Here is a 27,015-nt window from a genome sequence, read left to right on the forward strand (position 1 = left end):
TGGGGCCCTGCATGCAGTCTCCCGCATGTCCGTGAAAGGTGTCTCAGAGCTCAGAGTAGAGCAAAGTTTACAGACTGGCCTAGCAGGGGAGGCGGGGTGTGGGGAGGCAGCCACACACTGGCTTCGCTGTCCCCCTCTTTCCCACAAAGGAAGATGCGGCAGAGGTGGGGTGCACCCTTGACGCCTGTGGACTTGTCAGGTGGGCACCTTGGGGTCAGTATCAAGACTGGGGGGGGATGAGCAAAGGCAGGGACCCTGTTGGCTGGAACTTCAGATCCCAGATGTCAGGAGGGGGACTCAAGTGTGTGGTCAGGTGGCCGCTCTGGATGAATGCCCACCTCCTAGGCCATTCCCAGTGGGGATGCTGAGGGGAGGGGCTTGACCTGCTCCCCCACCATACCCCCAGGCAGGGCTCAGTGAACCCAGGTCTGAATCTGCCTCCTCATGCCAATCCCCCTCACCAAAAAGTGAGCTTTTCTGGTCCGTGTGAGCACGTGTGCCCACCCTGTCCCCCCACTGGACCACCCACCTCGTTGATGAAGTCGCCGATGTCTCCCGGGTGGGGCACCACGGGCCTGACTGGGTACTGGGGTTCGGCGCCCACGGGCCTCTCGTCCACCCGCCGCACCCCAGGGGCCTTGCTCAGCACATGCTCCATGGCCTCTGGCTGCTGTAGCTGGCTGAGGTCGTAGTCCTGGGGGGGGGTGGTGGAGTCAGCGAGGGGGCCCGGGTAGGGGTGGGGGACAGCAGGCAGAGACACCAGGGAGGTCCATGGGGTGATGGGGTGCATCCTTGTCCGGTTCTGTCACCTGGTCTGTCCTTCCTGAAAGGCTTGCCTTGCCTCTGTCCATCAGATCCTGTCTGTCCTCAAGGCACACGTGGGGCTTGTGCCCCCAGCCCTCCCCAACCCGGGTCCACCCCTCACCTGCTCTGTACCACGTCCCTGACCTGGGACCGGTGTTACCCCACTTCACAAGGATCCCTGAGCTTTCATGGGGTAAAGTGAAAGTTGCTCAGTCTGACTCTTTGTGATCCCCGTGGACTATACTGTCCATGGAATTCTCCAGGACAGAATACTGCAGTGGGTAGCCTTTTCCTTCTCCAGGGAATCTTCCCAACCCAGGGATTGAACCGAGGTCTCCCACATTGCAGGTGGATTCTTGACCAGCTGAACCTGGTAAGACTCACCCCAAATCCCCATTGAGGCCCACCCAGCAGCTCCCAGGTCCCCCTCAATGAGCCCCAGCATGCTGAGGGAGGTGCGGGTGGGGGCACAGGGCTGAGGAGAGGAGGTCCCAGGGCCCCCATGGGTGTGCTCGGCGGGGCCGGGAGGGTCCGCACAGCCTCACCTGGTCCTCCTCGCCGCCCCCTTCCTCGTCGTACTTGAGGATGTTGTCCCGCACATCGTCCTCGGGGTCAATGAGCAGCTGCTTGGTGTGCCGCTCCTTCTCCCGCCGCTTCATCCACACGACGAAGAGCAGGACCATGGCTGCGGGATGGGCTGCTGTGAGCAGGTTGTGTGTGTGTGGAAGGCGGGCACGTGTGGCCACTAGGGCCTGTGTCCATTACCACGCCTCTAGTCTGGATCCGGCTTGTGGCAGACTCTGGTGGGTAGGGTGCCGCCCGCCCCACCTCCCCCGGGACCCGCCGGCCGCACTCACTGAGCAGCATGACGATGCAGATAAGGATGGCCACGATGGCACCCGTGCCCAGCCCGGCCGCCGCCACTGCGCCCACGGTGGTGCAGTCGCCGTTGTCGTCGCACGGGCACACCTTGACTTTGATGATGGACGTGTGGGACAGCGGCGGGTTCCCCGAGTCTGTGACAGTGATGGGGACGTCGTACACCCCAGCCTCCAGGTGCAGGACACGCAGGCTGAGCTGGGCGTAGTCGCCTGGGTGGGGCAGGGTGCGCTCTGCTCAGTGGGCAGCCAGCCCTCCCTCCTGAGCGAGACGAACGCAGGCAAATAGGCAAAGGCTTGGCCTGTCTGGCTAAGACACACGTAGGCACACACACACATGCATGCACACATACCACACACCATCTCTCATCCTGTAAGGTTAAGAGACTTGGCAATTCAGGAATAGAGCAATTGCAACATATAGGATGAAGGAATTATTTCCTTAATATGGAAAGGGTTCTACCAAGTCAATTAGGGAAAAAAAACCTATTCCAAAGAAAAATAGTGAAGGACATTGACCAGATAATTCACAGAAGCAAAAAAATGGCAAGTAGATGAAAAAATGTCCACTGGTAGTTATAAGATGCAAGTGGAAACAGTGATTTTGGCTAAGAAATTGGAAAAATGATTTTAAAACAATAATGCTGTGTTGGCAAGGGTTTGGGGAACAAGTAAATGCTATCAGAACTCCAGAACTTGGAAGCCCTGTCCACCAAGGCCATGGCTAGGAAAGTGCCTCAGGGAACATGGTGGTGTTGGGGTCCCCATTGTTTGATGACTGGCTCAGGGAGTGGTCTCAGTCATGTGTGGTTACAGTGGCAGAATGGTCACGTGGAGCTCTTTAAAGGACAAGGTTGGGGCGTGCTTTGGGGCCTCCTTGGTGGCTGAGCCCTGGAGTCGGCAGGGCCCCTGCCCTGCAGGACAGGGCTGCGTGGCCCCTGTGAGACTGACTCCTGACTCCACTGCTCCTGCTTCCCAGGTGACAGGCCCGGGTGGGGCTGCCCTCTGGACTCGGTCTGACTTTCCCGGCAGCCGGGCAGCCGGTGGGCAGGTGCCCACGGTGGGCTCACCATTAAGGCGGGTGACAGTCCAGTTGTTGCGCACGCTCGCCGGGACAAAGGGCAGCTCGAAGACGTAGGGCCCGATGTTGGGGTCCACGTCAGCATCAGCCGCTGTGATGTTGATGGCATTGAGGCTGGGCTTCTCACAGACCTGTGCCTCCTTGGGCAGCAGCTCAGGGGCGTTGTCGTTGATGTCGATAAGATAGATCTGGAGGGTCCCAGTACCACTGGCCGGGGGGATCCCTGTGGGTCAGACATGGGCAGTCACGCGGTCACTCCTGGGCTTCACGAGCACAGGGCTGCCCAGAACACACCCCATGGCCCCATACACTGACTCTGCTGTGTGATATACACAGCGACTCAGTTGCAGACCATGTATGAATGGCACACGCCTGCAACCGTGTGGTCATCCTGGAGCTCCCAAGCCTAGCCCCTGCCTCATTGTAGGCCCACGGTGTGGGTGGACTGGTGCTGGCTGGCCAGAGCTCTTCCCTCTGTCCTCTGTTTGCTGACCGTGGTCCTGCCTTTTGGTGGCATCTCCAACCTGACAGTAACAATCGTGTTTTTTGGCTGAGGCGGGCTTCAAATGGATGAGGGAGGGGCTCTGGGGCACCAGTGGCCGAGGGGACCCAGCTCACAGCCCCCCACCCAGCACATCTCCCTGCCCCCGGGCGCACCGTTGTCAGCTGCCAGGAAGGTGGCCTCGTAGACGTTGTTCTTGATGTAGAGAGACTCGCGGTCAAGCACGGCCGCCGTGCTGATCTGGCCACTGGTGGCGTTAATGTGTAGCCAGTTCGCCGGGTCCGAAAGCTTTGAGTATCTGCAGGGAGGAGGAGGGGTGAGGTGAGGGGCTGGGGGAGCGCCTCCTGTCCGCCCGCTTGCTCCCTGAGCTCACTGGGGCCTCGCACTTGGGCCGGTGACAGCAGTGGCTGGAAGTCCCTGAGGAGGACGGGCTACTTTACCTCACGAGAGCCCTGGGAGGCAGGTTCTCCTATCAGCCCCCTTTATAGACGGGAGACGGGGGAGCAGAGAGGGCTGGTGACTTGCAAAGTCACAGAGCTTGGGAATTAGAGGTGAGGTCTGGATCCAGTCTAATGCCAGACGTGGATGAATGTCCTTCAAGCTTTTCCCACCACCTTGTGGGAGGGCAGTCTGGTGGCTGGTGATCCAGCTGTCCCCGGACTGGGCCTCCCTGCCTGGGGGCGCCCCTAAGCACCCATCCAGGACTTTCCAGGTCTCAGGTTTCACTGGGCACTTTAGGACTCTTCTCTGTGAAGCACGGGGCACCCCCTTCCCAGGGCCTGAGAGTGCTCTGTGGGCCTACCTCACAGCCTGCTGCATGAACCGGTCGGGGTCCACTGCTGAGAATGTGGTGAGCACAGTGCCAGTGGGCACACCCTCCTCCAGGCGGATCAGCTTGTGGTTGGAGGGGAAGTAGGGGGCCTCGTTGATGTCCATGACGGAGATGGTCACCCCTGCCGTGGACTGGAAGGACATCTGGATCCCGCTGGCCAGGGGCGCCTGGTTGGACACCATCACGGTCAGCATGAATGCTCTGTTCAGCTCGTAGTCGACTGCCTGGAATGAGAGGCACCAAGTGGGGCAGCCAGCTTAGTGCCCACGGGACTGCTTGGTCTGCACCTGCTAGCTCTGGGCCCCAGAGGCCGGTCCCCAGGAATGCCGTCCCCCAGCTTCTGTGTCTGGCTTCCTGCGGGGTTAGGGCAGTGGGAGGAGAGAGAGAGTGGGGTTGAAGGACCTCACACCTCACCTTCCACCCCCACGTCATGGAGTGGCAGCAGCTGGGCTCCCTGAGGCCACAGTTCCCCCAGGTTCCCCCCCCCAACCAGGCCTCCAGCTCTCATCCTGCATTGGGTGTATGGAGTCCCCACCCTATTCCTGATGCCCTAGGGGGTTGTTGTCTGTCCAGGCTGCTCACGTGCTATGGTGGCTGCAGGGGTGGCCCCCAAGGATGTGTCCACCTGGAACCTGTGAATGTGCCCTTTGAGCACATAGGGTCTTTGCAGGTGTGATGAAGGTGATGGTCTTGAGAGGTGTTGCCCTGGATTGAGGTGGCCCCCAGTCCAACCATGGGTGCCTGGGAGTTAGGGGAGGGAGACTTGAGACGTAGGGAGGGGCCAGGTGAAGGCGCAGAGGCGGAGGTGGGGTGGTATGGATCCAGCCAAGGACAGCGCCAGGAACTGGACGTGGCTGGGGGAGCCCTCCCAGAGCTGCAAGAGGACGTCCTTCAGTTGTTGTCACTACTGGGTCAGGGATGAGTTACAGGACACCAGCCCCTGAGGGCTTGCAGGCCCTTCACCTCTGTGTGGGCCCCTGCGTGAACATTCTTTCCAGTTCACACTCATGTTGGGGCGTCAGGACCCTGACTGACAAGTGCTGGTGTGGTCTGCAGGGTGTGGCTGGCCTGCGGGGTCATCTTCACGTGTTGAGGAGGACGAAAGCTGCACAGAACTACCTGGGGCCCCAAGACGTGTAATTATTTGTGGCAGAGCTCACAGCAGTCTCACTGGACAAGCAGCACGTCACACCGCGACTGCACTTGAATAATTCTGCTTGGATGCATGTGAAGTAGCATGTGCCCAAGAACGTTCACCACAGCATCATCTACATCGTTCATGGAGGATGCAGACTGTTCATGGAGGATGCCACGGTTTCCACGCACTGGTGGGTGGACGAGCCGTGTCGACACAGTGGGGACATTTGCAGCTGTAAGAACCAGGGTGACGCACACGGAAGTGGCGAGACTTCCAGGATGGATTGGTGAGCCGAAAAGGCAACATCCTTCGTTTGCTGCCTCTTGTGTAAAAGGGGGAGAGGAATGTGGACTTGTGTATGCACCTGCCTGTATTTGTAGAAAGAAATGCTGAAAAGAGGGGAAAAAAACCTCTTAAAAATGGTCACCCCTGAGCAGAGGGAAGGACCTGGTAGAGGGGAGTCTGGGGACATGAGTTTGCTGCATGTTTTGCCATATAGCTTTGATTTTTGGAGCCACATAAAGTCTTGTTGTTGTTGTTCAGTGGCTAGGTCGTGTCCGACTCTTTGCAACCCTTAGGACTGCAGCATGCCAGGTTCTTCTGTCCTCCACTGTCTCCTGGAGTTTGCTCAGATTCATGTCCATTGAGTCATGATGCTCAATGGTAATACAACTCCCAAGAAAATAATGATTTCTAGTGACTAGGACAGTATTAAGATCGTGAGTCCTTCATGGGATTTATTCTGAGGACAACAGTTATTGCAGAAAAGTCTTAAATTCATTTGGTCTTCCTGGTGTTGGCAGTGATGTTTGGTTTGTTATTTTTAAGCTTTTTATGTACAGTCGGTTCTCTATATCCATGGGTTCCACATCTGTGGACTCAACCAACCACCAAGTGGAAATATTTGAAAAAAATTCCAGAAATTTCCAAAAGGCAGACCCTGAATTTGCCACACACAGGCATCTATTTACACAGCGTTGGCATTGTATTAGGTGTCATAAGTTAAAATATATGTGAGTGTGTGCAGGTTGTGTGCAAATACTGTGTCATTTTATATGAAAGACTTGAGCATCTGTGGATTTTGGTGTCTCCCTGAGCTGGAGGTGCCGGGACCAGTCACCCCATGGATGCTGAGGGGCAACTGTGTGTTGTAGGTTCAAGTAAACTAGCAATTAACATTGTTTGGAGCCAACCAAGAGTTTCAGTGTAAGAGAATAGATCAAGTATAAAAAGCAACAAAGTTAAGTAAAACCATCCCACGTTCAGTTTGGATGAAGTGTTCATGTGATGAATGGGTGAAAGATTCGAGATGGTCAGGAAGCACGTGCTCTGAAATGAGGGACCAGATGTACCATGAGGAAGCCATCGACAGAGCTGGCACCACGGACCCCGAGTCTGTGATAGGTTGGCAGTGGGGGGGGGATGTTCTAGGTGTTGAGAAATTCAAGAGATGGTGCAACCGAACACAGCGCTGGGATCCTTTTGGGATCCAGACTCGAAAAACGGCACAGCAAAGAGACGGTTTTAGGAAAATGGAGAGAAGTTAGGTGTGGTCACATCCTGGAGACTGCAGAGGTGTGGTTGGCCGTGCCAGGGGCCGTAGCGGTACATACTTAGGAGAGCAGAGGAGGGGATCCTGAGGTCTGGAAGCATGGATAGAGCAACACTAGTAACCAGGGAACTGCAGTGCCAGGTGCGGGCACTCCTGTCTCTCTCACGGCTAAGTGCCCTTGGAAGCGTCTGTGATAAGCACTGCGACACATCCCTGCTTAGAGGGGAACTGATGGCCTCGTGGGGCTGGTGGTCCTGTGAGACCAGTGGGTGCTGGAGGCGGGCCCCTGCTTGCCCAGCTGAGGTGCCCCCGCCCTGTCTGGGCTCTCAAAGCAGCTCAGCCTTGGTTTTTGTGAGCGTTTAGTCATAATGCCTGGTACATCAAACCCATACCTTTTCAGCCTCTGTTACTAAACAAGCTATGGAGTGAGTGAGTATAGGAAGGAGTTTAAGAAGTAATCTAACTGGGTGGGCATGGAAAGGGGGCTGAGGGTGCCTGCCCACGGGAGGGCCTAGAGGCGCAGCAGAGATCGGGGTTCTGGGTCCGACATCTTCATCTTCCCACTGTCCCCTCACCACCCCCGATGACCTTGGGGGACCCTTATCCTCTGCAGGTGTGGTCTTATCTGCCAATAGAAGGGGTGTCTCCCAGAGCCCCCAGTGAGGCACCCCATCCCTCCATGGCACTTAACCTCTTCATGGCCGAGGCCCCCCTGCCCCCACCCAAGACCTGTGCAGCTGCCGGATCTCCAGCCCCTCCACCAGGGCCCCCCTGAGTAAAATGGGGGCCACTCTGCTTGAATACACTGTTTCATAGCATTACAGTGGTCTCGTCTGTGAACAAGTCACTGGAGGAAGTGCTCTTTCTCCCATGTGTGTCAGGTCGTGTCCCTGGAGGACGTGGGATAATGCTGCGTTTGTGTTAAAACTGTGTCACCATGTGAGCGAAGACGCTGTCCAGAGGACGGTCGTGGCTGGTAAAGTCCACAGGAGGGAAAGGAAAGCATGTTTGTAATGGGGAATCAATAGTTAGTTGTAATGGGGAAATCAACATATGATTTGCTCCAACCCTTCAATCGGAGCCTGACACACTCAGCTGGTCTCTATTTGGCCGCCTCCCCCCGACATGGCCACGACCCCTTGCTCAAAGCCCAGGGGCTGGTCTATGCCCCGAGAGGGAGTAGCCCAGTGTGGGTGCAGGCTCTTGGGGTGGGGGCACTAGAGCCTGTGGGGAACCCGGGAGCCGCACTGCCCCCATGGCCAGGAGGCTCCAGGGGAAGCTGCTCTGGGAGCTACAGGGGGAGGCGGGGCTAGAGGGACTCCAACCCTTGAGCTGGCCTGCTCCACGGTGTTCCCTCCTCCCTGACCCTCCTCTGGGCACCTGGGTCACAGCTTGCTCATTGCCCCCGACGAGGCTTGTTGCCTCCTGAGGGGAAGCAGGAGGGGCCGATTCTCAGCTTTCGAGCTTCTAGAGCTTTGGGCTGGGTGTGGGGAGAAGATGGGAAAGTTCTCTCTTGGTGGGGCGGGGGATGGCAGGTCAGGCTGGCAGCATCCTGGGGGTCATGTGACCGGTCCTTGTGAGGCTGCCTTTGACCCTGGCTTTTGGGGGTGCAGGCACTGAACCTGGACATCGTTTCCGTTACGTCTGTCTTGGGGCGGGAAGTGAGGGAGCACCCACCTTAACCACGGTGACCATGCCCTCGTTGGTGGTGGGGTCCGTGCGGATGCTGAAGTGGCCCGAGGGGTCCCCACTGATGATGCGGTAGACAGCGTTCCAGTTTGGGGAGTGCGGCTGATCTCGGTCCATCACTGTGAGGTTCGCTACCACCATCTCCACCCGGTTTTCTGGGACTTCCCCTGCGTACTGTAAGGTGTCAGAAAAGACAGTGTAAGGAACTCACATGGAGGCCTGGAAAGGCCGGAGAGACCTCTGCCCACCCGGGGGGCTGCCCTCTGCCTCCAGCTGCTTCCACACGGTGATCCCCAGGGGTCGGCCCGTCCCACGTCTCCGCCGACCCAGGGGTGTCAAGAGAGGTCCAGGCTTGTCTGCATACTGAGCCCTGCCTGTGACACCCCCACGCCAGGTTGCTCCCCTAAGTCCCCCTCATGCTGCCCTGCTCCGTGCAGCTAAGGACCAGTGCCCGTACTTGGGGCTTATATGAGAGTAAAATGTGCTTGTGAGACGGGAAATGAACAAGAGAGGGCAGCAGCTACAAAGGGCTTCCTGAACTGAATTGCCTCTGGGTCCCTGGGGCCTGTGGTCAGCAGCTGCGGCTGGGCAGGTGACCAGACACGGAGCCTTGGCCCTTTTTCCTGTCGCAGCTCAGTGAGGGCTTCGAGCCATCCCCGTCAGCGAGTGTGGTTCACATAGCAGCAGTGGTTGTGGGCAGGCAAAGTGCGTGTGAGTGTGCGTGGCTGTTGGTGCTGTTGCTGAGGTGCTGATAGAAAGCTGAGTGCCTCTCACCAGTGAGAATCACTGCTGTGCAGACATGGCCCAGCTCAAAAGAGCCGTGAGCTGGGTTTACGCTCTGCGTCAGTCTTGAAATTCTTCCTAATTTGTGAATGAGGGCCCTGCATTCTTACTTTACACTGGACCTGCAAGTCACGTGACTGTCCTTTGACCGCGCAGTGTGCTTTTGAGCCACAAAAGCTGGGCACAACCTGGACAAATAGCCCTGGCTTCCTTGTGTTCACAGCAGCGCAGCCCTAACCGTGGTTACTGACTTCTGGGTGAAATTTATTGGAAAAGGGTATTTTAATTCATTCAGGTTTAATAAAGGTTCACAAAGAAGGGCCTTAAGCTGGTAAGTCTGATTTAGGATTTTCTTGTCAGACTTCCCCTAGCCATCATGAGTTTTTAATTTAATTTCTGGGGTTTTCAGGCACAGGGAAAGCCTCCCCCATGCCCCATGGGATACTAAGGCAGATATTTAGGAAAGGAAGGATTTAAGGAGCGTTGGAATGGGGTTTCTTGCCTTGCTGATTGGTAATCCAGAACTCACATCTACCCACCCCAGGGGCAGGTGGATTTCCTGTTCATGCCTGGGCCTTCCAGTACAATCCCAGCTCCTCTCAAGGGAGGGTCACGGTAGCAGAAGAGTTGGGAAAACAGGGAAGCCTAGTGACTCCTCATCTGGGCCCAGCAGATGGAGATGACAGAGCCTGCCCCCCGCTCCCTGGGGGACGCCAAGCCCCTGAGATGTTTCTCTGTGCCCCCTATTCAAGCCACGACTGGTCCTATCTCGGCTCAGGTCTGAGGACCTGCCCACTCCTGCCACCTTCTCCCAGAGCCCGGGAACCTGGTATGGCCGAGGGTGTGAACTGTAAGGGGCTGCCCCAACCTGGCCCCTGCCTGGGGATCTGACCTGGCAGCCCTGTCCAGCCAGGATGTGGTCGAGCCCTGCCCGCCTTGGGGCCTGAGGGTCTGAGTTGGCTTCTGTTGGGGAGTGACATTCCAATAATTTTAATATATGTTTTTTCAGTTTCTTTGTTATTTGCAGTTGGGGTTTCCAGTCTCCTCTTCTCTCTTCATTTTTCCACATGTGAGGCCCTGGGGGCTCCTCAGGGAGGAAAGTCCTGGCTCAGGGATATGGGCCGAGGGGGATGGAGCTCTGGGTGGCTGGTGCAAGGGGTCGGAGGTGGGGGCGGCACAATGTCTCAATGATGTTAATCTTTGAAGTTTAGTTTTCTGTCCAGTGAGACTGCGGCGATTTCTGTTGGCTGCCGAGCTTGGAATCGGGAGCTGACAGGTGGGAGCCGTGGCTCATGATAGCGGGGTGAGACCTGGGCTGACGTCCATCTTCCTCCACCTCTGGGAGGAGCCTGGGGCCCGGGACCGGGTGGGACGCTGCAGCCTCGCCCCTCCTCGCAGTGCTGTGGTAGGAGCTCGTGAGTAATGCGGGGACGTGCCTCTGTGACACTGGCTCAGGGGAGGACCTGACCCTCAGCCATAAGACACCTTGAAGCCCCTCCCTGGCTTTGTGGTTCACAGGCAGGCCTGGTCACGCCCTTTCCAGAAAGGGGGGTACTGGCGCTTGTCCTCTCTTCCATCCTCAGGGAACCCTGGGACGGGAACCGCCAGAAGCTCACCCTCCATTTTAAGGATACGTATTTTTTTGGCTGTGCCAGGTCTTAGCTGCGGCACGTGGGACCTTTTGTGTCACGTGGGATCTTTTAAGTTGTGGCATGGGAACTCTGAGTTGTGGCATGTGGGGTCTAGTTCCCTGACCAGGGGTTGAACACAGGCCCCCTGCACTGGGAGTGTGGAATCTTAGCCACTGGACCACCAGGGAAGTCCCCCTTTTAAAAATATTTAACCTAATTTCATTCACACTTGCCTTGGATGGGGAATAGGTCATCCAGTCAAATACACGGTGAAAACCAACCTATCACAGTCTGCACCTACGTACCTGCAGGACCCTGGCCTCCTCTTTTGGTATTTATATAATACAGTTTATTTACAAGGAAAGGATCGTTCTACTCTTTACCTGTCCTGTCCACTGGCTTTCCAGTGATTAATCTATTTGGAGGATTTTCCATATTAGAATATGACACATCACGTCATGTTTGTTTCAAACGGTTCTGTTGTATTTCATTGTATCAACATATAAGAATTTCTCTGACCACCTCCTTTACCATCCTTTTTTTTTTTTTTTTAACAGATGAGGAAACTGGACTTGGGATGAACGTTCTCGCGCCTCCATCCTGACCTCTCCCCCGCTGAAGACAGAGCTGGAACCCTGTCTGCTCAACTGCCAGGTCAGGCCGCTTGTGATGGAGGTCAGGTACCACCCGGTGGCATTTTTTAGGGCAGAGAACAAACTTCCCTGTAGTTCGGTGGATGCTCCCGGCTTCACCCTGAGCTGTGTAACACTCAGGTGTAAAGAGAGGAAGACATTCCTGTGCTCAGAGAGGTCTGGCCATCAGCCCAAGGTCATGCAACAGGAGGGACTCTGGGGGCAGCAGGGGTTTCCTGACTCCAGGAGACCCTCCTGTGGGCTTGTGTGTGGTTGTGAGGGGGCTGGGTCTTGGGGCTTTGGTCCAGGACCGGGGCCTGGTGTGGGGCCGTGTTCTGAGGGCTCAACCCTGCTCCCCAGGGAGTGCTGAGGTCAGTGGCCTTCTGACAGCAGGAAAGCCATGCAGGGGTAGCAAGCAGAGCAGGCCCAGAGCAGGCAAAGGGAAAATGACTTTTAATTAACGTTTAGGGATCGGATCATGCAAATCCACCCTCCCATCTCTTCAGCTTCTGCTGATTGTTCTTGATTAAACTTGATAAAAAGAGCCCAGCTGTGTGTGGGGGTGTGGCCAGCCCCCACTGAGCCCAGCAGACCGTGTCCTGGGGTCCTGCTTGCCACTGGGCCCCAGGAACATGCTCCAGGGTGCCTCCTCGGTCATGTGCGCACCCTGGCCGGGGTCTCAGTGTAATTCCTGGGCTGCCCACTCTTCAGAGGTGGGTATGGACCTGGGGATATCTTGCTGGTCATCCCCCTGCCCTTGTGCAGATGCCCTGCTGCACACAGGGAGTCAGGATGGTTCTCCTTCCCCTCCTGTCCCCCTCCCCTTTGCTTCCTTGCGGGTCACCCAGCATCCAGCCTTTCTGGGGGCTCAGGGTGTTTGCAGTGTGGCTGGTGTGTAGAAGGGCAGATGAGGTTAAGATGAGAAGCATGAAGAGCCACAGGAGGCCAAGCTATCAAAGCCAGACCAGGGCTCGGGACAGTGGACAGAAGTGGTTCCCTGTGGACCCGCCCTGCAGGAGCTTGGGTGTAGGGGCCATGTCGAGGCCCCCTCTGGAGCTGCAGAAGCCGGGGTGGGGAGGGCTGGCAGGTGCAGAGGACACGGGAGCTGGGAGGGTCTTGAAGGACAGGGGTATGGTGAGCAGGTGGCCAGGAGAGCAGGGGACCTCGGGTAGCCCAGAAGTCACCCTCTGGGCCTCAGGTGGGAAAAGAGCAGCAGCCATTTCCCTGACAGAAAACCCTCCTCTTAGGACGAGGTGTTTGAACACGAGGCTTCACAATGTATGGCTGATTGTCCAGCCATTCAGAGGAATTCTGTGGGCCCGTCTCCGGGGGATGGAGGGATGGTGGATGGAGGTCTCGGCAGGGATGGAGGATGGTGCTGATGGGGTCTCGTGAGTGGCTGTTCTTTTAACTGAAGTCTAATTGATTTACAGTGTCTGCTAGTTTCAGGTGTGCAGCAAAGTGATTCAGTTACATGCATATATAGGTATATTCTGTTTCAGATTCTTTCACCATATAGGTTAAAAAATACTGAATAGGGTCCCTGTGGTATACAGTAGGTCCTCATGGATTATCTCTTTTATATATAGCAGTGTATATATATTTTATACTATTTATATATAGTAGTGTAGTTAATCCAAAACTCCTAATTAACTCCTCTGCCCACTTCCCCTTTGATAACCATAAGCTTGTTTTCTAAGTCCATGAGTCTGTTTTCTGTTTGGTAAATAAGTTCATTTGTATCGTTTTTTAGATTTGGCATATAAATGATATCATACTGTATTTGTCTTTCTCTGTCTGACTTCACGTACTATGATCATCTCTGTGATCACTTACTGTGGATCATCATCCATCCCTGTTGCTGTGCAGTGTGTTTCATTCTTTTTTATGGCTGAGTAATATTCCATTATACATATGTCCCACACCTTTATCCATTCCTGTGTCAGTGGACACTTAGATTACTTCCATGTCCTGTCTGTCGTAAATAGTGCTTCAGTGAACACTGGGGTGTGTGCATCTTCTCAAATTATGGTTTTCTCTGGATATATATGCCCAGGAGTGGGATTGCTGGATAATATCTAGATCTGTATGCAGTTTTTTTTTTAAGGAAACTCCATACTGTTCTCCATAGTGGCTGTACCAGTTTGCATTCCCACCAACAGTGTAGGAGGGCTCCCTTTCCTCCACAGCCTCTCCAGCATTTGTTTGTAGACTTAAATGATGGCCATTCTTACTGGTGGGAGGTGGTATCTCTTTGCAGTTTTGATTTACATTTTTCTACTAATTAGCATTGTTGACCATCTTTTCATGTGCCTTTTGGCTATTTCTATGTCTTCTCTGGAAAAATGTCTACTTAGGTTTTCTGCCCATTTTTTGATTGGGTGGTTTTTTTTATGTTGAGCCATATGAGCTATTTGTGTATTTTGGAGATTAAGTCCTTGTCAGTCGCTTCCTTTGCAAGTATTTCCTCCCATTCCATAGGTTGTCCTTTTATTTACGATTTTCTTTGCTGTGTAAAAACTCTAAAGTTTTATTAGGTCCCATTTGTTTTTTTTTTTAATTTATTTTAAATATTTATTTATTTGGCTGCTCTGGGTCTTAGTTGAGGCATGTGGGATCTAGTTCCCTAACCAGGGATTGAACCTGGGGCCCCTGCATTTGGAGTGAGGAGTCTTAGCCACTGGACCACCAGGGAAGTCCCTATTTGTTTTTATTTTCAGTGCTCTGGAAGATGGATCCAAAGATATATTGCTGTGATTTACGTCAAAGTGTCCTCCCTATATTTACAGTATCTGGTCTTATATTTAAGTCTTTAATCCATTTTGAGTTTTTGTATGATGTTAGAGAATGTTCTGATTTCATTCTTTTACATATAGGTGTCCAGTTTTCCAAGCACCACTTACTGAAGAGACTGTCTTTTCTCCATTGTATATTCTTGCCTCCTTTGTCATGGATTAGGTGACCACAGGTGTATGTGGGTTTATTTCTAAACTTTCTATCCTGTTCCATTGGTCTATATTTTAATTTTTGTCCCAGTATCATAGTGTCTTGATGACCGTAGCTTTGTAGTATAGTCTGAAGTCAGGGAGCCTGATTCCTCCAGCTCCATTTTTCTTTCTCATGATTTCTTTGGCTGTTTGGGGTCTTTTGTGTTTCCATACAAATTGTGAAATTTTTTGTTCTAGTTCTGTGAAGAATGCCATTGGTAATTTGATCAAGATTGCATTGGATCTGTAGACTGTCTTGGGTAGTATAGTCATTTTGGCAATATTGATTCTTCCAATCCACTTGGTGTATCTCTCCATCTGTTTGTGATGTCTTTAATTCCTTTCATCAGTGTCTTATAGTTTTCTGAATACAGGTTTTTTGTCTCCGTAGGTAGGTTTATTCCTAGGTATTTTATTCTTTTTGTTGTGATGTTAAGTGGGATTGTTCTCTTAATTTCCCTTCTGATCTTTCATTGTAAATTTGTAGAAATGCAACAGATTTCTATACATTAATTTTGTATACTATAACTTTACCAAATTCATTGATGAGCTCTGGTAGTTTTCTGGTAGCATCTTTAGGATTTTCATGTATAGGATCATGTAATCTGCCAACAGTGACAGTTTTACTTCTTCTTTTCCAGTTTGGATAAGTTTTCTTTCTTTTTCTTCTATGATTGCCTTGGTTAGGGCTTCCAAAACTATGCCGAATAAAAGCGGCAAGAGTGGACATTCTTGTCTTGTTCTTACCTTAGAAGAAATGCTTTCCCTTTCTCACAGCTGAGTATGATGTTAACTGTGGGTTTGTCATACATGGCCGTTATTATGTTGAGGTAGGTGCCCTCTATGCCCACTTTCTGGACGTTTTGTTTTTTTTTTATCATAAATGGGTGTTGAATTTTATCAAAAGTTTTTTCTGCATCTATTGAGATGATCATATGGTTTTTATTCTTCAGTTTGTTAATGTGGTGGATCACACTGGTTGATTTGCAGATGTTGACAAATCCTTGTATCCCTGGGATGAATTCTCCTTGCTCATGGCTGGAGGTCCCAGTCTTTTTTTAAATTGATTGATACTTTTAATGTGTTTTTGGATTCTGTTTGCTAGTGTTTTGTTGAGGATTTTCACATCTATGTTCATCAGTGATATTGGCCTGTAATTTTCCTCTTGTGAAGCATCTGCCTGATTTTGGTATCAAGGTGATGGTAGCTTCATAGAATGAGTTGTTCCTTCCTCCGCAATTTTTCAGAATAGTTTCAAAAAGATGTGTGTTAACTCTTTTCTAAATGTTTGATAGAATTCACCTGTGAAGCCATCTGGTCTTGAACTTTTGTTTGTTGGGAGTTTTTAAATCACAGATTCAACTTTAGTACTTGTTAATGGTCTGGTCATATTTTCTGTTTCTTCACGGTTCAGTTTTGGGAGATGGTACCTTTCTAAGAATTTGTCCATTTTTTCAAGGTTGTCTAATTTATTGCCATATAGTTGCCCGTAGTAGTCTCAAATGGCACCCCACTCCAGTGCTCTTGCCTGGAAAATCCCATGGACGGAGGAGCCTGGTGGGCTGCAGTCCATGGGGTCGCTAGGAGTCGGACACCACTGAGCGACTTCATTTTGACTTTTCACTTTCATGCATTGGAGGAGGAAATGGCAACCCACTCCAGTGTTCTTGCCTGGAGAATCCCATGGACAGAGGAGCCTGGTGGGCTGCTGTCTATAGGGTCGCACAGAGTCGGACACGACTGAAGCGACTTAGCAGCAGCAGTAGTCTCAAGGAACCAATTTTTAGTTTAACTGACCTTTCCTGGATGGGATTTGATTACATTGTGAGAGTGCTCTCCTCCCATCGTGTTGTGGTTTCTTCTTTATATCTCTGGATGTAGAAAATCTCTTTTGGCAAGTCCCAGTCTTTTTTATGGAGGACTGTTCAGCAGTTGTGATTTTGAGTTTTGTGGTAGGAGATGGACTCAGGGCCTTCTACTCCACCATCCTGCCTTCTCTCTGTGAGGCTGTTCTATTCCCCATTCCTATTCTTGCAACCTTTCTGTGAACTTGAAATTATTTCTAAACACATTTTGAAAAAATTCCAAGGCCATTTGGAATCTGGATGTGGAAATGTCTTAAGGACCCATCATAAACAGAAAACTAGAAATGGCGCAAGGGATAGTATTAGAACACCAGGGCCTCTTCCTCAAAGTAAGTCATTTTGTAACTTTTAAGTTGCTGTGCTGTGTGTGTGAATGATCTAACAAAAATTCAAGTTAAAAGAGAATGATTAAGTCGGGAGACACAATGAAAATTTGTTCCTGAAAGTTTCCAGGGATCCATGGAGAGAACAGAAAAATCCCATAAGGGTGGAGGCTGTCTTGGGGATGGGCCTGGGGTTCTTGCAGGCTGGGGGGATGTCTCATTCATGTCCAGACTCCCTGGACGTTGCCCCCTGGCCGTGGAGAGCCCACAGAATGGAAGCTATGCCACCCTGACCCCACAGGGCAATCTGCCATCTGCCCACCAGGTGGCACTGCGCCCTCATGGCTGGGACTGCCCTCCTCCCGCCTTGGCTCACCCGGACCTAGAGCCTGGGACTCTAGGATGCAGGATGGAGGGCTGCGAGATTGGGATTAAAGGGTGTGGGGGCCGTGGGGAAGCAGGCTGAGGGGATGCTTCATGGGCTTACTGTGAGGGCTCCCCTCTCCTCCCCTGAGAGCTCAGCTTCTGGGGCCTACTCCCAGCTGCTCCCCTTGTGGACTCTGTGGCTCTGGGTAAGTGACTTAGCCTCTCTGAGCCTCAGCCTCCTCACCCATAACTGGGTCCTGAGCCTCACGGGGTTGGTGGGGACCAAAGGTTGACCAGAGGCCCAGGCTGGTGTTGGGGGAGAGGGGCCTGGTGGTGCCCCAGGTCTTCTGTTGTTGCAGTTACTCTCTCATCTACTCGGTGCCCTGGGAACCCTCACTGACCACCCTCCCACCACCCCCCCATTTCCGGCCAGGCAGCTGCGGGGTGGGTGTAGGTTCCTGTCCTGTCAGCACCTCCACGCCAGAGTGAGTGGACCGAAGGACACAGCTCCTTGGGAACCCAGAGGAATTGGGAGCCCGTGACTCTGTGATCCCACGGCTGTGCCACTGGGCCATTCCTGTGGGCACTTAGGTCTGTGGGCAGCCTGGCTCGTGGCCTGGTCACAGCCCGCAGGCCGCACCTCCCCCTGAAGGGGCAGGACACATTGTGTCCCCCACTGCCCTCCTGCTGATGGTGGGCTGTGGAGGCTCCTGCCAGAGGGACCTGGCATGTATGTCTCCCTGCAGCCCCCAGCCTGTCCTGCTGAGCACACCCCAAAGTGGCCGACGCTTCAGCCTCTCCCTGGAGTTTGAACGCCACTGGCCAACTCCTCCAGATTCAGGGAGGGACACGCGCTCACCGTGCTGGCAGTGAACTCTGGTGGGTTGTCGTTCACGTCCGTCACTGTGATGATGGCGGTGGCTGTGTTGGAGAGGCCGTAGTTCAGGTTTCCTTCCATGTCTGTGGCCTGAATGATGACCATGTACTGCTGGACTTTCTAGAAGGGACAAGAGGGAAGAACAGAGCAGCAGCTTGGGTTTAGCTGTTTATACTTTCTTCAAAGAAACATACTCCTTGGATGGATTCAGCTGCTGCTGGGTCCCCTTCCTGCCCAGGGTGTTGGCCACAGGAAGAACATTTTCCTCATTCACAGTGAGTGGCAAGGTCTTTGCCTTCATCCCAGCACCTGGCTTTCACAGGTGTGGATTGAACTAGAAGGAAGGAAAAGGGGGCTTGGACTGTAAGAGGACACTGAGGTTTGTAAAATCAGGGTGGAAGTGTGCAAAGAGAGGTGAACCCAGATGTGTGTCTGCAGCGACCTCATTTCTTTAGCATCTTCAGTGTCAGAAATTCAAACAGGAGAAGTGAAGTTGAGCCCCCGACCCTGTTACCTGCACACCAGCAGACTGTGTCTGCATGCTGCCTGGAAGGAGCGGGTAGTATTCGGATACAGGTGTGGGTTTTAGGAGGCAAATAAAGCTGGATGGGGACAGTGGATTTCTGGGCACTGAAGGGGCTCTCCAGCCCTTCTGCAGCCAGACCTCGGCAGGAGCCGCCCATGCAGCACCCCTGAGACAGCAGTGCCCGGTAAGGTGTCTGCACCTTCGTGGGTAGCTGCGAGTCACCAAGGGGCTTTTGGGGGTCAGTAAACTCTGGCCTATGGGCTAAATCTGTCTGCCACTGTTTTTTGTAAATAAAGTTTTATTGGCACACAGCCAGGTTCATTTATTTATACATTGTCTGTGGCTGATTTTGCACAACAGCTGAGCTAAGTGGCTGTGATGAGCTTACATTACTTGGAAAGCCTAAAACATTTGCTGTCTGGCCCCTTTCAGAAGATGTTTGAGTCTCTCCAGCAAGTAGTGTTGGGAAATCTGGACAGCCGCATGTAAATGAAGTTAGAACACTCGCTCACACCATACACAAAAAGAAACTCCAAAGAGCATAAAGACTAAAATATAAGACACAACACCATAAAACTCTTACAAGAGAACATAGGCAAAACATTGTCTGACATAAAACGTAGCAGTGTTTTTTCCTTAGGTCAGTCTTCTAAGGCAATAGAAATAGAAGCACAAATAAACACAAGTTTTGCACACCAGAGTGAGAAAACCTACAGGTTGGGAGAAAATATTTGCCAATGATATAATTGACAAGGGCTTAATCTCTGAAGTATACAAACAGCTCATACAAATAAATAACAAAAAACCAAATAACCCAATCAAAAAATGGGCAGAAGACCTAAATATACATGTCTCCAAAGAAGATATACAGGTGGCCAACAGGCATATGGAAAGATGCTCAACCTCACTAATAATTGTGCATGCTAAGTCCCTTAGTCACATCTGACTCTTTGCAACCCCTGTAGCTCGCCAGGCTCCTCCGTCCATGGAATTCTCCAGGCAAGAATAATGGAGTGGGTTGCCATTTACTCCTCCAAGGGATCTTCCCAACTAAGGGACCAAACGTGGGTCTCCTGCATTGCTGGTGGATTTTTTTTTTATTGACTGAATCACCAGGGAAGCCCTTACTTATAGAGAAATGCAAATCAAAACCACAATGAATTATCACCTCACACTGGTCAGAATGGCCATCATCAAAAATATCTACAAGCAATAAATTCTGGAGAGGATGTGGAAAAAGGGAACCCTCTTCCACTGTTAGTGGGAATGTAAATTGGTGCAGCCACCATGGAGAACAGTATGGAGGTGCCTTAAAAAGCTAAAAATAGACTTAGCATATTTTCTAGCAATCCCACTCCTAGGTGTATATCCAGAGAAAACTCTTAATTTGAAAAGACATATAACCACAATGTTAACAGCTGCATTACTTACAATAGCCAAGGCATTGTGTCCATCAACAGATGAATAAAGATGTGGTATATACACAACAGTGGACTATTACTCAGCCATAAAAATAATGAAATAATGTCATTTTCAGCAATGTGGGAGCAACTAGAGATTATCATACTAAATGAAGTTAAGTCAGAGACAAATATATGATAGCACTTATACTGTGGAATCTAAACTATGACACAAATGAACTTAAATTTATGAAAGACTCACAGAGAACAGACTTACGGTTACCAAAGGGGAAGGAGGGTGGTGAGGGAAGGGTGGAGTGTGAGTTGGGATTAGCAGATACAAAGGACTACAAACAAACCAGATGAACAATAAGACCCTGCTGCAGAGCACGGGGGGTTGGATTCGATATCCTGTGATAAACGGATGTTTCTCTAGCACTTCTGACCCTGACCCTCTGGGGCACCGCTGGCCTGAGGGCAGACTCAGGGCCCGATTGTCGTGGCCTTGGGGTGGTTGTGGTGGGGGCTCCCGCTCTGGACACGCTGGTCACGCCCACAGTGCAGACTAACACCGTGCCCTGCTCCAGTTCTGTCTGCAGGTTGTCCCTGACAGCAAACACATTCTTGTACTTCAGTAAGCACACTTAAAAGCAGTTTCTCAGACTCACAGACTTAAGAGAATGAACTTACGGTTGCCAGGGGGAAGGAGTGATGGGGAAGGCATAGTTATGGAGCTTGGGATGGACATGTACACACCGCTATATTCAAAATGGATAACCACAGGGAACTCTGCTCAGTGTTACGTGGCAGCCTGGATGGGAGGGGAGTTTGACAGGTGTATGTATGGCTGAGCCCCTTTGCTGTGTACCTGAAACTATCACAACTGTTAGTTGGCTAACCCCCATACAAAATAGAAAGTTTTTTAAAAAATAAAAGCAGTTTCTGCCACTGCTATAAATGGCAAACCAGCATCACCTGCCGTAAATAGAAATTAGTCCTAAACATGACTGTTTATTTCTAAAGCTCTGTGAATATCTAGGCCCAGCCCACAAAGTATGGGGAAGGGGGGGGCACCCAGGCCGACAGAGCCTTGAGCAGCCTCCTGTCACCTCTCATCACGCAGAGAAACGGAGGCTGAGAGACACATACAGGTGCCGAGAAGACCCTGCCCCTCTCACCTGGCGGGTCTGATTAACCCAGAGCTGGGGCTCACCTCTGCTCCCTGGGGATGAGCTACGGGTCCCAGGAGCAGGTGGTGGCCTCAGCGGCCTCATTCTCTCCCCTCCTGCCTCGTCCACTTTGCTGTGGCCACGGGGCCTCCTTGCTGCTCCTCAAACGTATGTTCCCCTCCCCGCCAGGGTCATACAGGGCTGCTTTGCCTGCCCTGACACTGCTTGCGCCCATCAGCAAGGCCTTCCCTCCTCGAATAAAATACAAGTGCGCACTTGCTCCCCTGACAGACACCCACTCTCCTGAGACCCTGCTTTTCTTCTCAGCATCAACACGGCAGCCCTCTGCATGTTCTTGCTCCAGAGCCCAGGACTCTGTGGTCAGAGCTCTCCCTCTGGCATCTAGAGCACGTGTACACACTGTCACTGGCGGAGGAGACCCTCCCCAGCATCCGTGGTGACCGTCTGCGTCACAGCTTGGCTCTGCAGGCACTGGTCGGTTGCTAGTTGATTCCAGCTGTGCTAGACGCTGGCCTGGGCTGAGGATGGTGGCCAGGCCGGGGGCATACCTCGGACAGGCTTGTCCTATAGCAGCTGGCACAGGAGGGGCATGGGCATTGGGGACACCCCTTGGGCTGACCCCCTCCACAGGCCTGGCTGCAGAGATGTTTCTGGATCTCTCACAACATAAACCATGGCAGGCAGAGTCACGGAGGGGGCTCCTGGGGTCAGTGTTAAATGGAGACCACCTCATGGCTGGTGACCTTGTGGGGCTGAGGCGTCCAGAGTCCCATTGTGGGGCACCCCCAGGGTTCTGCCAACCCGACGTGGAAGCTCTGGCCACCTGGGGTCCTGGGGGATGAGGAACAGGAAGGAGATGCGGGGCCTCCCGTCTGACCTGCCCAGGCCCTGCTCTGCATGAGCATCGTGAGGAAGATGGCATGCAAGACCCGGCTCAGGAGCCCACTGTCCAGTGCAGGCAACCCCTCACTAAACGGGTCACGTGTGGGCCACACGACCGGCCCGAGACAGATGGCGCTTGGCTCCTGGGCCCCAGCTGCCCACCTCTGTTCCCACGCTGCTCTCGGTGGCCAGCAGAGGTCATTCTTCAGGGACAGTAAAGAGATGATAGGACAACCTGGTGATTGGTTAAGTTGTGCTCCCAAGTCCATCATGAGCCTTTTAGATAAAGTGAAGGTCGAGATGGACCTGGGCCCTCTGGGTCAGGGCATCCCAGTGCAACAACAGGTGTCCAGTTAGAGACGATGAGGGCAGAGGACACATGAGACGGGGCAGAGGCTGGAGCGACCACAAGCCAAGGATGCCAAGGGCTGCAGCATGACTGGAAGCCAGCGGATGCAGAGGCAGTGCTTCACGACCCTCCAGAAGGAGCCAGCACGGCCCAGCCTTGGTCTCGGACCCCTGTCCCCAACAGCTGTCATGTGACGGCACACAGTGTGTGGTCACCCCAGGAACCAAGGCCTCAGCTTGCCCTTCCCAGGCCACTGGTGGGACCGAGGCCCCCGAAACAGCCCCATCCCCCCGCTGGCCTTCCTGCTGGGAGAGGCTGTCCTGCGATGGCCTCAGCATCGGGACTCTGTCCGTGTGACTGCCTGGTGGGAGGGAGGGAGGGAGGGAGACCCAGGCTGGAAGGCTGAGAGGAGGGACTTCACCCCAACTTGGCTCCTGGGACCCCACAGCAAAGGGAGGGATTTAACTAGAGCAGAGGAGGGAACGAGTTCACATGTTCACTGCTGTCATGTGACTGACTGCAGCCAAGAAGGCACCCTTCCAATCTTTCTTATCTCTTTAATGGTGGAATCCACCTCTACCTTGCGAACATTATGGGCTGAGGCCCTAAGAAGACACTGGAGAACCAAACCATCTCAGGGACATGGGGGCACTTCACGTGTGTGTTTGCATGGGTGTATATGCGTGTGCAAGCTTGTGTTCCTGTGTGTATGCCTGTGTTTCTGGACCCGTATGTATGCATGTGTATGTTTGTGTATACCGGTGTGTGCACATCCACACACGTATATAGGCATGTGTACATGTGTATGTGTGTACGTGCGGTGTGTCTGTGTGTGCGTGCCTGGGAGTGTGTGCACGTTGGTGCCTGTGCGAGTGTGTATTGTACAGACAGCCATCACTAGAGGGCATACCGGTCCTGCTTTTGGGAGCCAGGTGGTGGTGGGGTGTTTCTAGGCTGTGTGGTGCGGGGGTGAGGGGAGTGTGGGGTGCAGGAAGAAAATCCAGAGGCCCCATGGGTGGGGCCTCTGAGATCCAGCCATCCCTGCTGAGCTCAGACAGGTCATTGTGGGGGCACGGGGAATGCGGGCCAGGCTCTGCTGTGGCTTTAGCTTTAGAAAGTATACTTTCTAGATTTTGTAATGGTCATCCGAGGGTAGGTAGTGGGGCCCAGGTGGAACCTGGGAAATGTCCCTGGACAGACACCCTCTTGCAAATGTTCCAGCTTTACTTGTTGGGAGGGTCTAGCATGGGTAAGATATTTGATGTTTTTATTTAAAAAGCCTTCCTTGGGCCTTGCTCCGTGGCCTTAGAATGCTTGTCACCATTTGCGTGAGGCCGGGGAGGGGCCGTGGAGTTGGTGGACTGCGTGGGGCCATTTTCAGGGTGGTTCTAGTGCCTCCTGCTGGTAGACCCACAGACCACACGCAGTATCCCCACCCGTCCTTCAGCCAGCCCTGGGGAATAGGGTGCAATACCATCCCCACTTTGCAGGTGATCAAACTGGGTTCTCAGATCGGAACTGGTGAGCCATGTGGTGGCTGGATCCTGGACTCCAGCAACCCTCTTCCTGGCCCCCCCTGGGACTCAGAGAGGACCCTGGGCCCAGCTCTGGACCAGTCAACGGCCAGCGTTCCTCCTCCACCTCTGCTGTCCCTGTGACGCCCACCCCAGCGGAGCCAGAGGGAGGTGGGGGCGTGGGCCACCCGCTGAAGGATGGTGATAGCTGCGGCCACCAGGAGGCGCCAGCCTGGCAGCTGCCCAGCAGTCCCCCTGCCCCTGCCAGGTGCAGAGCCCCCAGAGCCGGGCAGCGGTAGTGCTGCAGTGAATTCATTAAAATGCGATCTGACCATTTTCAGGTTTGGGAGGAGGGAAGAAAACTGCAAGCGGGAGTCTCTGGGGTTTTCACTCACCTCCCCGTAGCTCAGCATTTAAATTTTGCAGAACATCTATCAATAATGCAGCTGTCCAGCCTGCCCCAGAAAAGCATCAAAGATTCCTGCACTCTCCACTCTCGGCCCTCTCCACTTGGGGCTGCTAGGACACGCAGCTCGGACTCTGCTGCTCCTGGGACTGGGCCAGCCTGTCCCTGGAGACAGTGCAGCCTAACTGCCTGCCTGTGTCTGGTTCTCATGTGCTCAGCCCGTGGGTGTCCTCAGGGCCTGAGAACACAACTGGGGACCCACTAGGTGGGCCCTGGGCATGGGGCGAGCCACAAGGCTGATGACCTGTTCAGGCAAGCGCATTGAGACTTGTTCCAAAAGGTGTGGCCACCGTGGAAAAATAGTGGGTCCTGGGGATTTACACAGTCACCTTTTGGCCACAGGTCCATGTCTAGGCATACGCCCAAGAGGACGAGAACAGGCATCCAAGCAGTGGCTGATCTGTGATCACGGCAGCGCCTGTCATGGGGAGTGGTCTGAACGCCCACCAGTTGACGATGGGACGAGCAAATGTGCCTGTCTGCAGCAGAATACGATTCAGCCGTGAAAAGGGGAGAAGCACTGACCCCAGCCACATCGTGGACAAAGCTTGAACGCTAGATGCTCAGTGAGAACGGCCAGACCTGTAAAGGCTCACAGGTTGTAGGAAACACTCAAAGCAGGCTGCTCCACTGGGAGGGCAGGTTAGAGGGGCTGGGCCTGGGGGGCTGAGGGTGGGGAGTCACTGCTGGTGCCCAGGTATCCTTCAGGGCTAGAAAGGCCCTGAGGTAGACAGTGGTCCTGGGGGTGGGGAGGGAGCACAGCGCTGCAGAGGTGCCAAACACCGCCAACCCACCCACATGAACACAGCAGGCTTCGCAAACCCAAATGACATTTCCAGGTGCCAACACTCCACTCCTGCCTTGTGGGGCCCCCAGGCACGCACATCCCACGCTGGGCCTGCAGGCTGACCACATGCTGAACAGCCTCACAGGGCACCCATTCCGCACCCACAGCTTCAGCCAGGTGGCACCACCCTGGCCTGGATGGGAAGCTGGCCTGTTCCTGGTGGTACCCCAGTCCATCCTCCTGGTGGCTCCAGACTCTAGGCCCCAGGTCTGCTGCTGCTTCTCTTAAAGGCCACTGTCAAGAGCGAGAATCCAGGGCTTCCCTGGTGGCTCAGTGGTAAAGAATCCACCTACCAGTGTAGGAGACACAGGTTCAAAGCCTGGTATGGGAAGATTCCACATGCCTCGGGGCAACTAAGCCCCAGAAAGTAGGTATGGGACTGAGGGCCTGAGCCACTCCCGGGCATGCTCTGTGGTCTTGATGGCTCCGTCCCGCAAGGAGAGAATCCATCAGGGAACTCAGCACAGACCCTGGCTTTTATTTTGCATTTCTCATCTTTCTCTAAAGGAAGTGCTGTCATCTGCTTTCCCTGGGGCTGATTTCCCACTGTGACAACATTAAGTGGAGGCCGGCAGGGAGGTGACATCTGGAAAGCCCTGGGAACCAGCTGGACCCAGTGTGGCCGGGAGTGTGGTATCGAGGGTCCCCGTGAAGACGGATGCACGGGCCGTGGGTCCTGGAGGGGTTGCCCTGCTCGCTGCTAGACCCCCACGTCTGCAGGACTTCACTTTCACTTTTCACTTTCATGCATTGGAGAAGGAAAGGGCAACCCACTCCAGTGTTCTTGCCTGGAGAATCCCAGGGATGGGGGAGCCTGGTGAGCTGCTGTCTATGGGGTCGCACAGAGTTGGACACGACTGAAGTGACTTAGCAGCATAGTCAACAAAAGAGTCCAAGATGCGGTATTTGGTTGCAGTCTCAAAAACGACAGAATGATCCTGTGACTCAGCAGACTCTTGGATGGCACGGGTGAGGCCAGTCTCGGAGGCAAGCTGGAGCCCTGAGGCCCTCCTAGGATCACTTTTCTTCTTCTGTTTTTTTTTTTTTTTGGGGTGCAATGACTTCAGGGGTGAGGACCCAAAGTGAGGGAGTCAGTGGATTCAATGGGCAATTTTTTTTTCTCTGAGACCACAAAGCCACATTCTGTGTCTTAAAACAGTGTTTGGCAAAAATGATTCAAGAATTGCCAGTGGGAAATATTGAACCCCCTTCATTGATCACAGCCTTGTCATGATAAAGGGACTTGTGTGACTGAATGAAGCTATGGTGACTCAAGGGTGCAGGGCTACCCAAGATGGATGGATCATAGTGGAGAGTTCTGACAAAACATGATCCACTGGAGGGGGATATGGCAACCCACTCCAGTATTCTTGCCCCAAGAACCCCATGAACATGTGAAAAGGCAAAAAGACACGACATTGGAAGATAAGCCCCCCAGGCTGGTAGGTGTCCAATATGCTACTGGGGAAGAGTGAAGGGCAATTCCTAATAGCTCCAGAAAGAATGAAGTGGTTAGGCCAAAGCAGAAACAATCCTTAGCTATGGATGTGTCTGGTGGTGAAAATCAAGTCCAATGCTGTAAAGAACAATATTGCATAGGAACCTGAAATGTTACGTCCATGAATCAAGGTAAATTGGAGGTGGTCAAGCAGGAGATGGTAAGAGTGAACATTGACCTCTTAGGAATCAGTGAACTAAACTGGACTGGAATGGGCGAATTTAATTCAGGTGACCATTATATCTACTACTGTGGGCAAGAATCTCTTAGAAGAAATAGAGTAGCCCTCATAGTCAACAGCGGAGAAGGCAATGGCACCCCACTCCAGTACTCTTGCCTGGAAAATCCCATGGACGGAGGAGCCTGGAAGGCTGCAGTCCATGGGGTCGCTGAGGGTCGGACA

The 27,015-nt window shown here is 53.0% G+C and overlaps 1 protein-coding gene and 1 non-coding gene across 3 annotated transcripts in view; both read right to left on the minus strand.

Moving 5' to 3' along the window:
* The window catches only part of CDH4 (cadherin 4), a 480,503-nt gene that overhangs the window by 3,338 nt on the left and 450,150 nt on the right, over positions 1-27,015 (minus strand). For both annotated transcript variants that reach the window (XM_055544529.1, XM_055544530.1), the window contains exons 8-15: positions 17,923-18,060; positions 8,465-8,650; positions 4,068-4,321; positions 3,421-3,563; positions 2,753-2,986; positions 1,662-1,895; positions 1,350-1,489; positions 530-694 (exon numbers count right to left, since the gene is read on the minus strand). In XM_055544529.1, the coding sequence (XP_055400504.1) occupies positions 530-694; positions 1,350-1,489; positions 1,662-1,895; positions 2,753-2,986; positions 3,421-3,563; positions 4,068-4,321; positions 8,465-8,650; positions 17,923-18,060 (1,494 nt within the window). The remainder of the gene's footprint in view (positions 1-529; positions 695-1,349; positions 1,490-1,661; positions 1,896-2,752; positions 2,987-3,420; positions 3,564-4,067; positions 4,322-8,464; positions 8,651-17,922; positions 18,061-27,015) is intronic.
* On the minus strand, positions 14,145-14,217 carry TRNAW-CCA (transfer RNA tryptophan (anticodon CCA)). The gene has a single exon. It is a non-coding gene; the product is annotated as a tRNA-Trp (tRNA).

Source organism: Bubalus kerabau, chromosome 13, assembly GCF_029407905.1.
Source record: "Bubalus kerabau isolate K-KA32 ecotype Philippines breed swamp buffalo chromosome 13, PCC_UOA_SB_1v2, whole genome shotgun sequence".
Taxonomy (NCBI): Eukaryota; Metazoa; Chordata; class Mammalia; order Artiodactyla; family Bovidae; genus Bubalus; species Bubalus kerabau.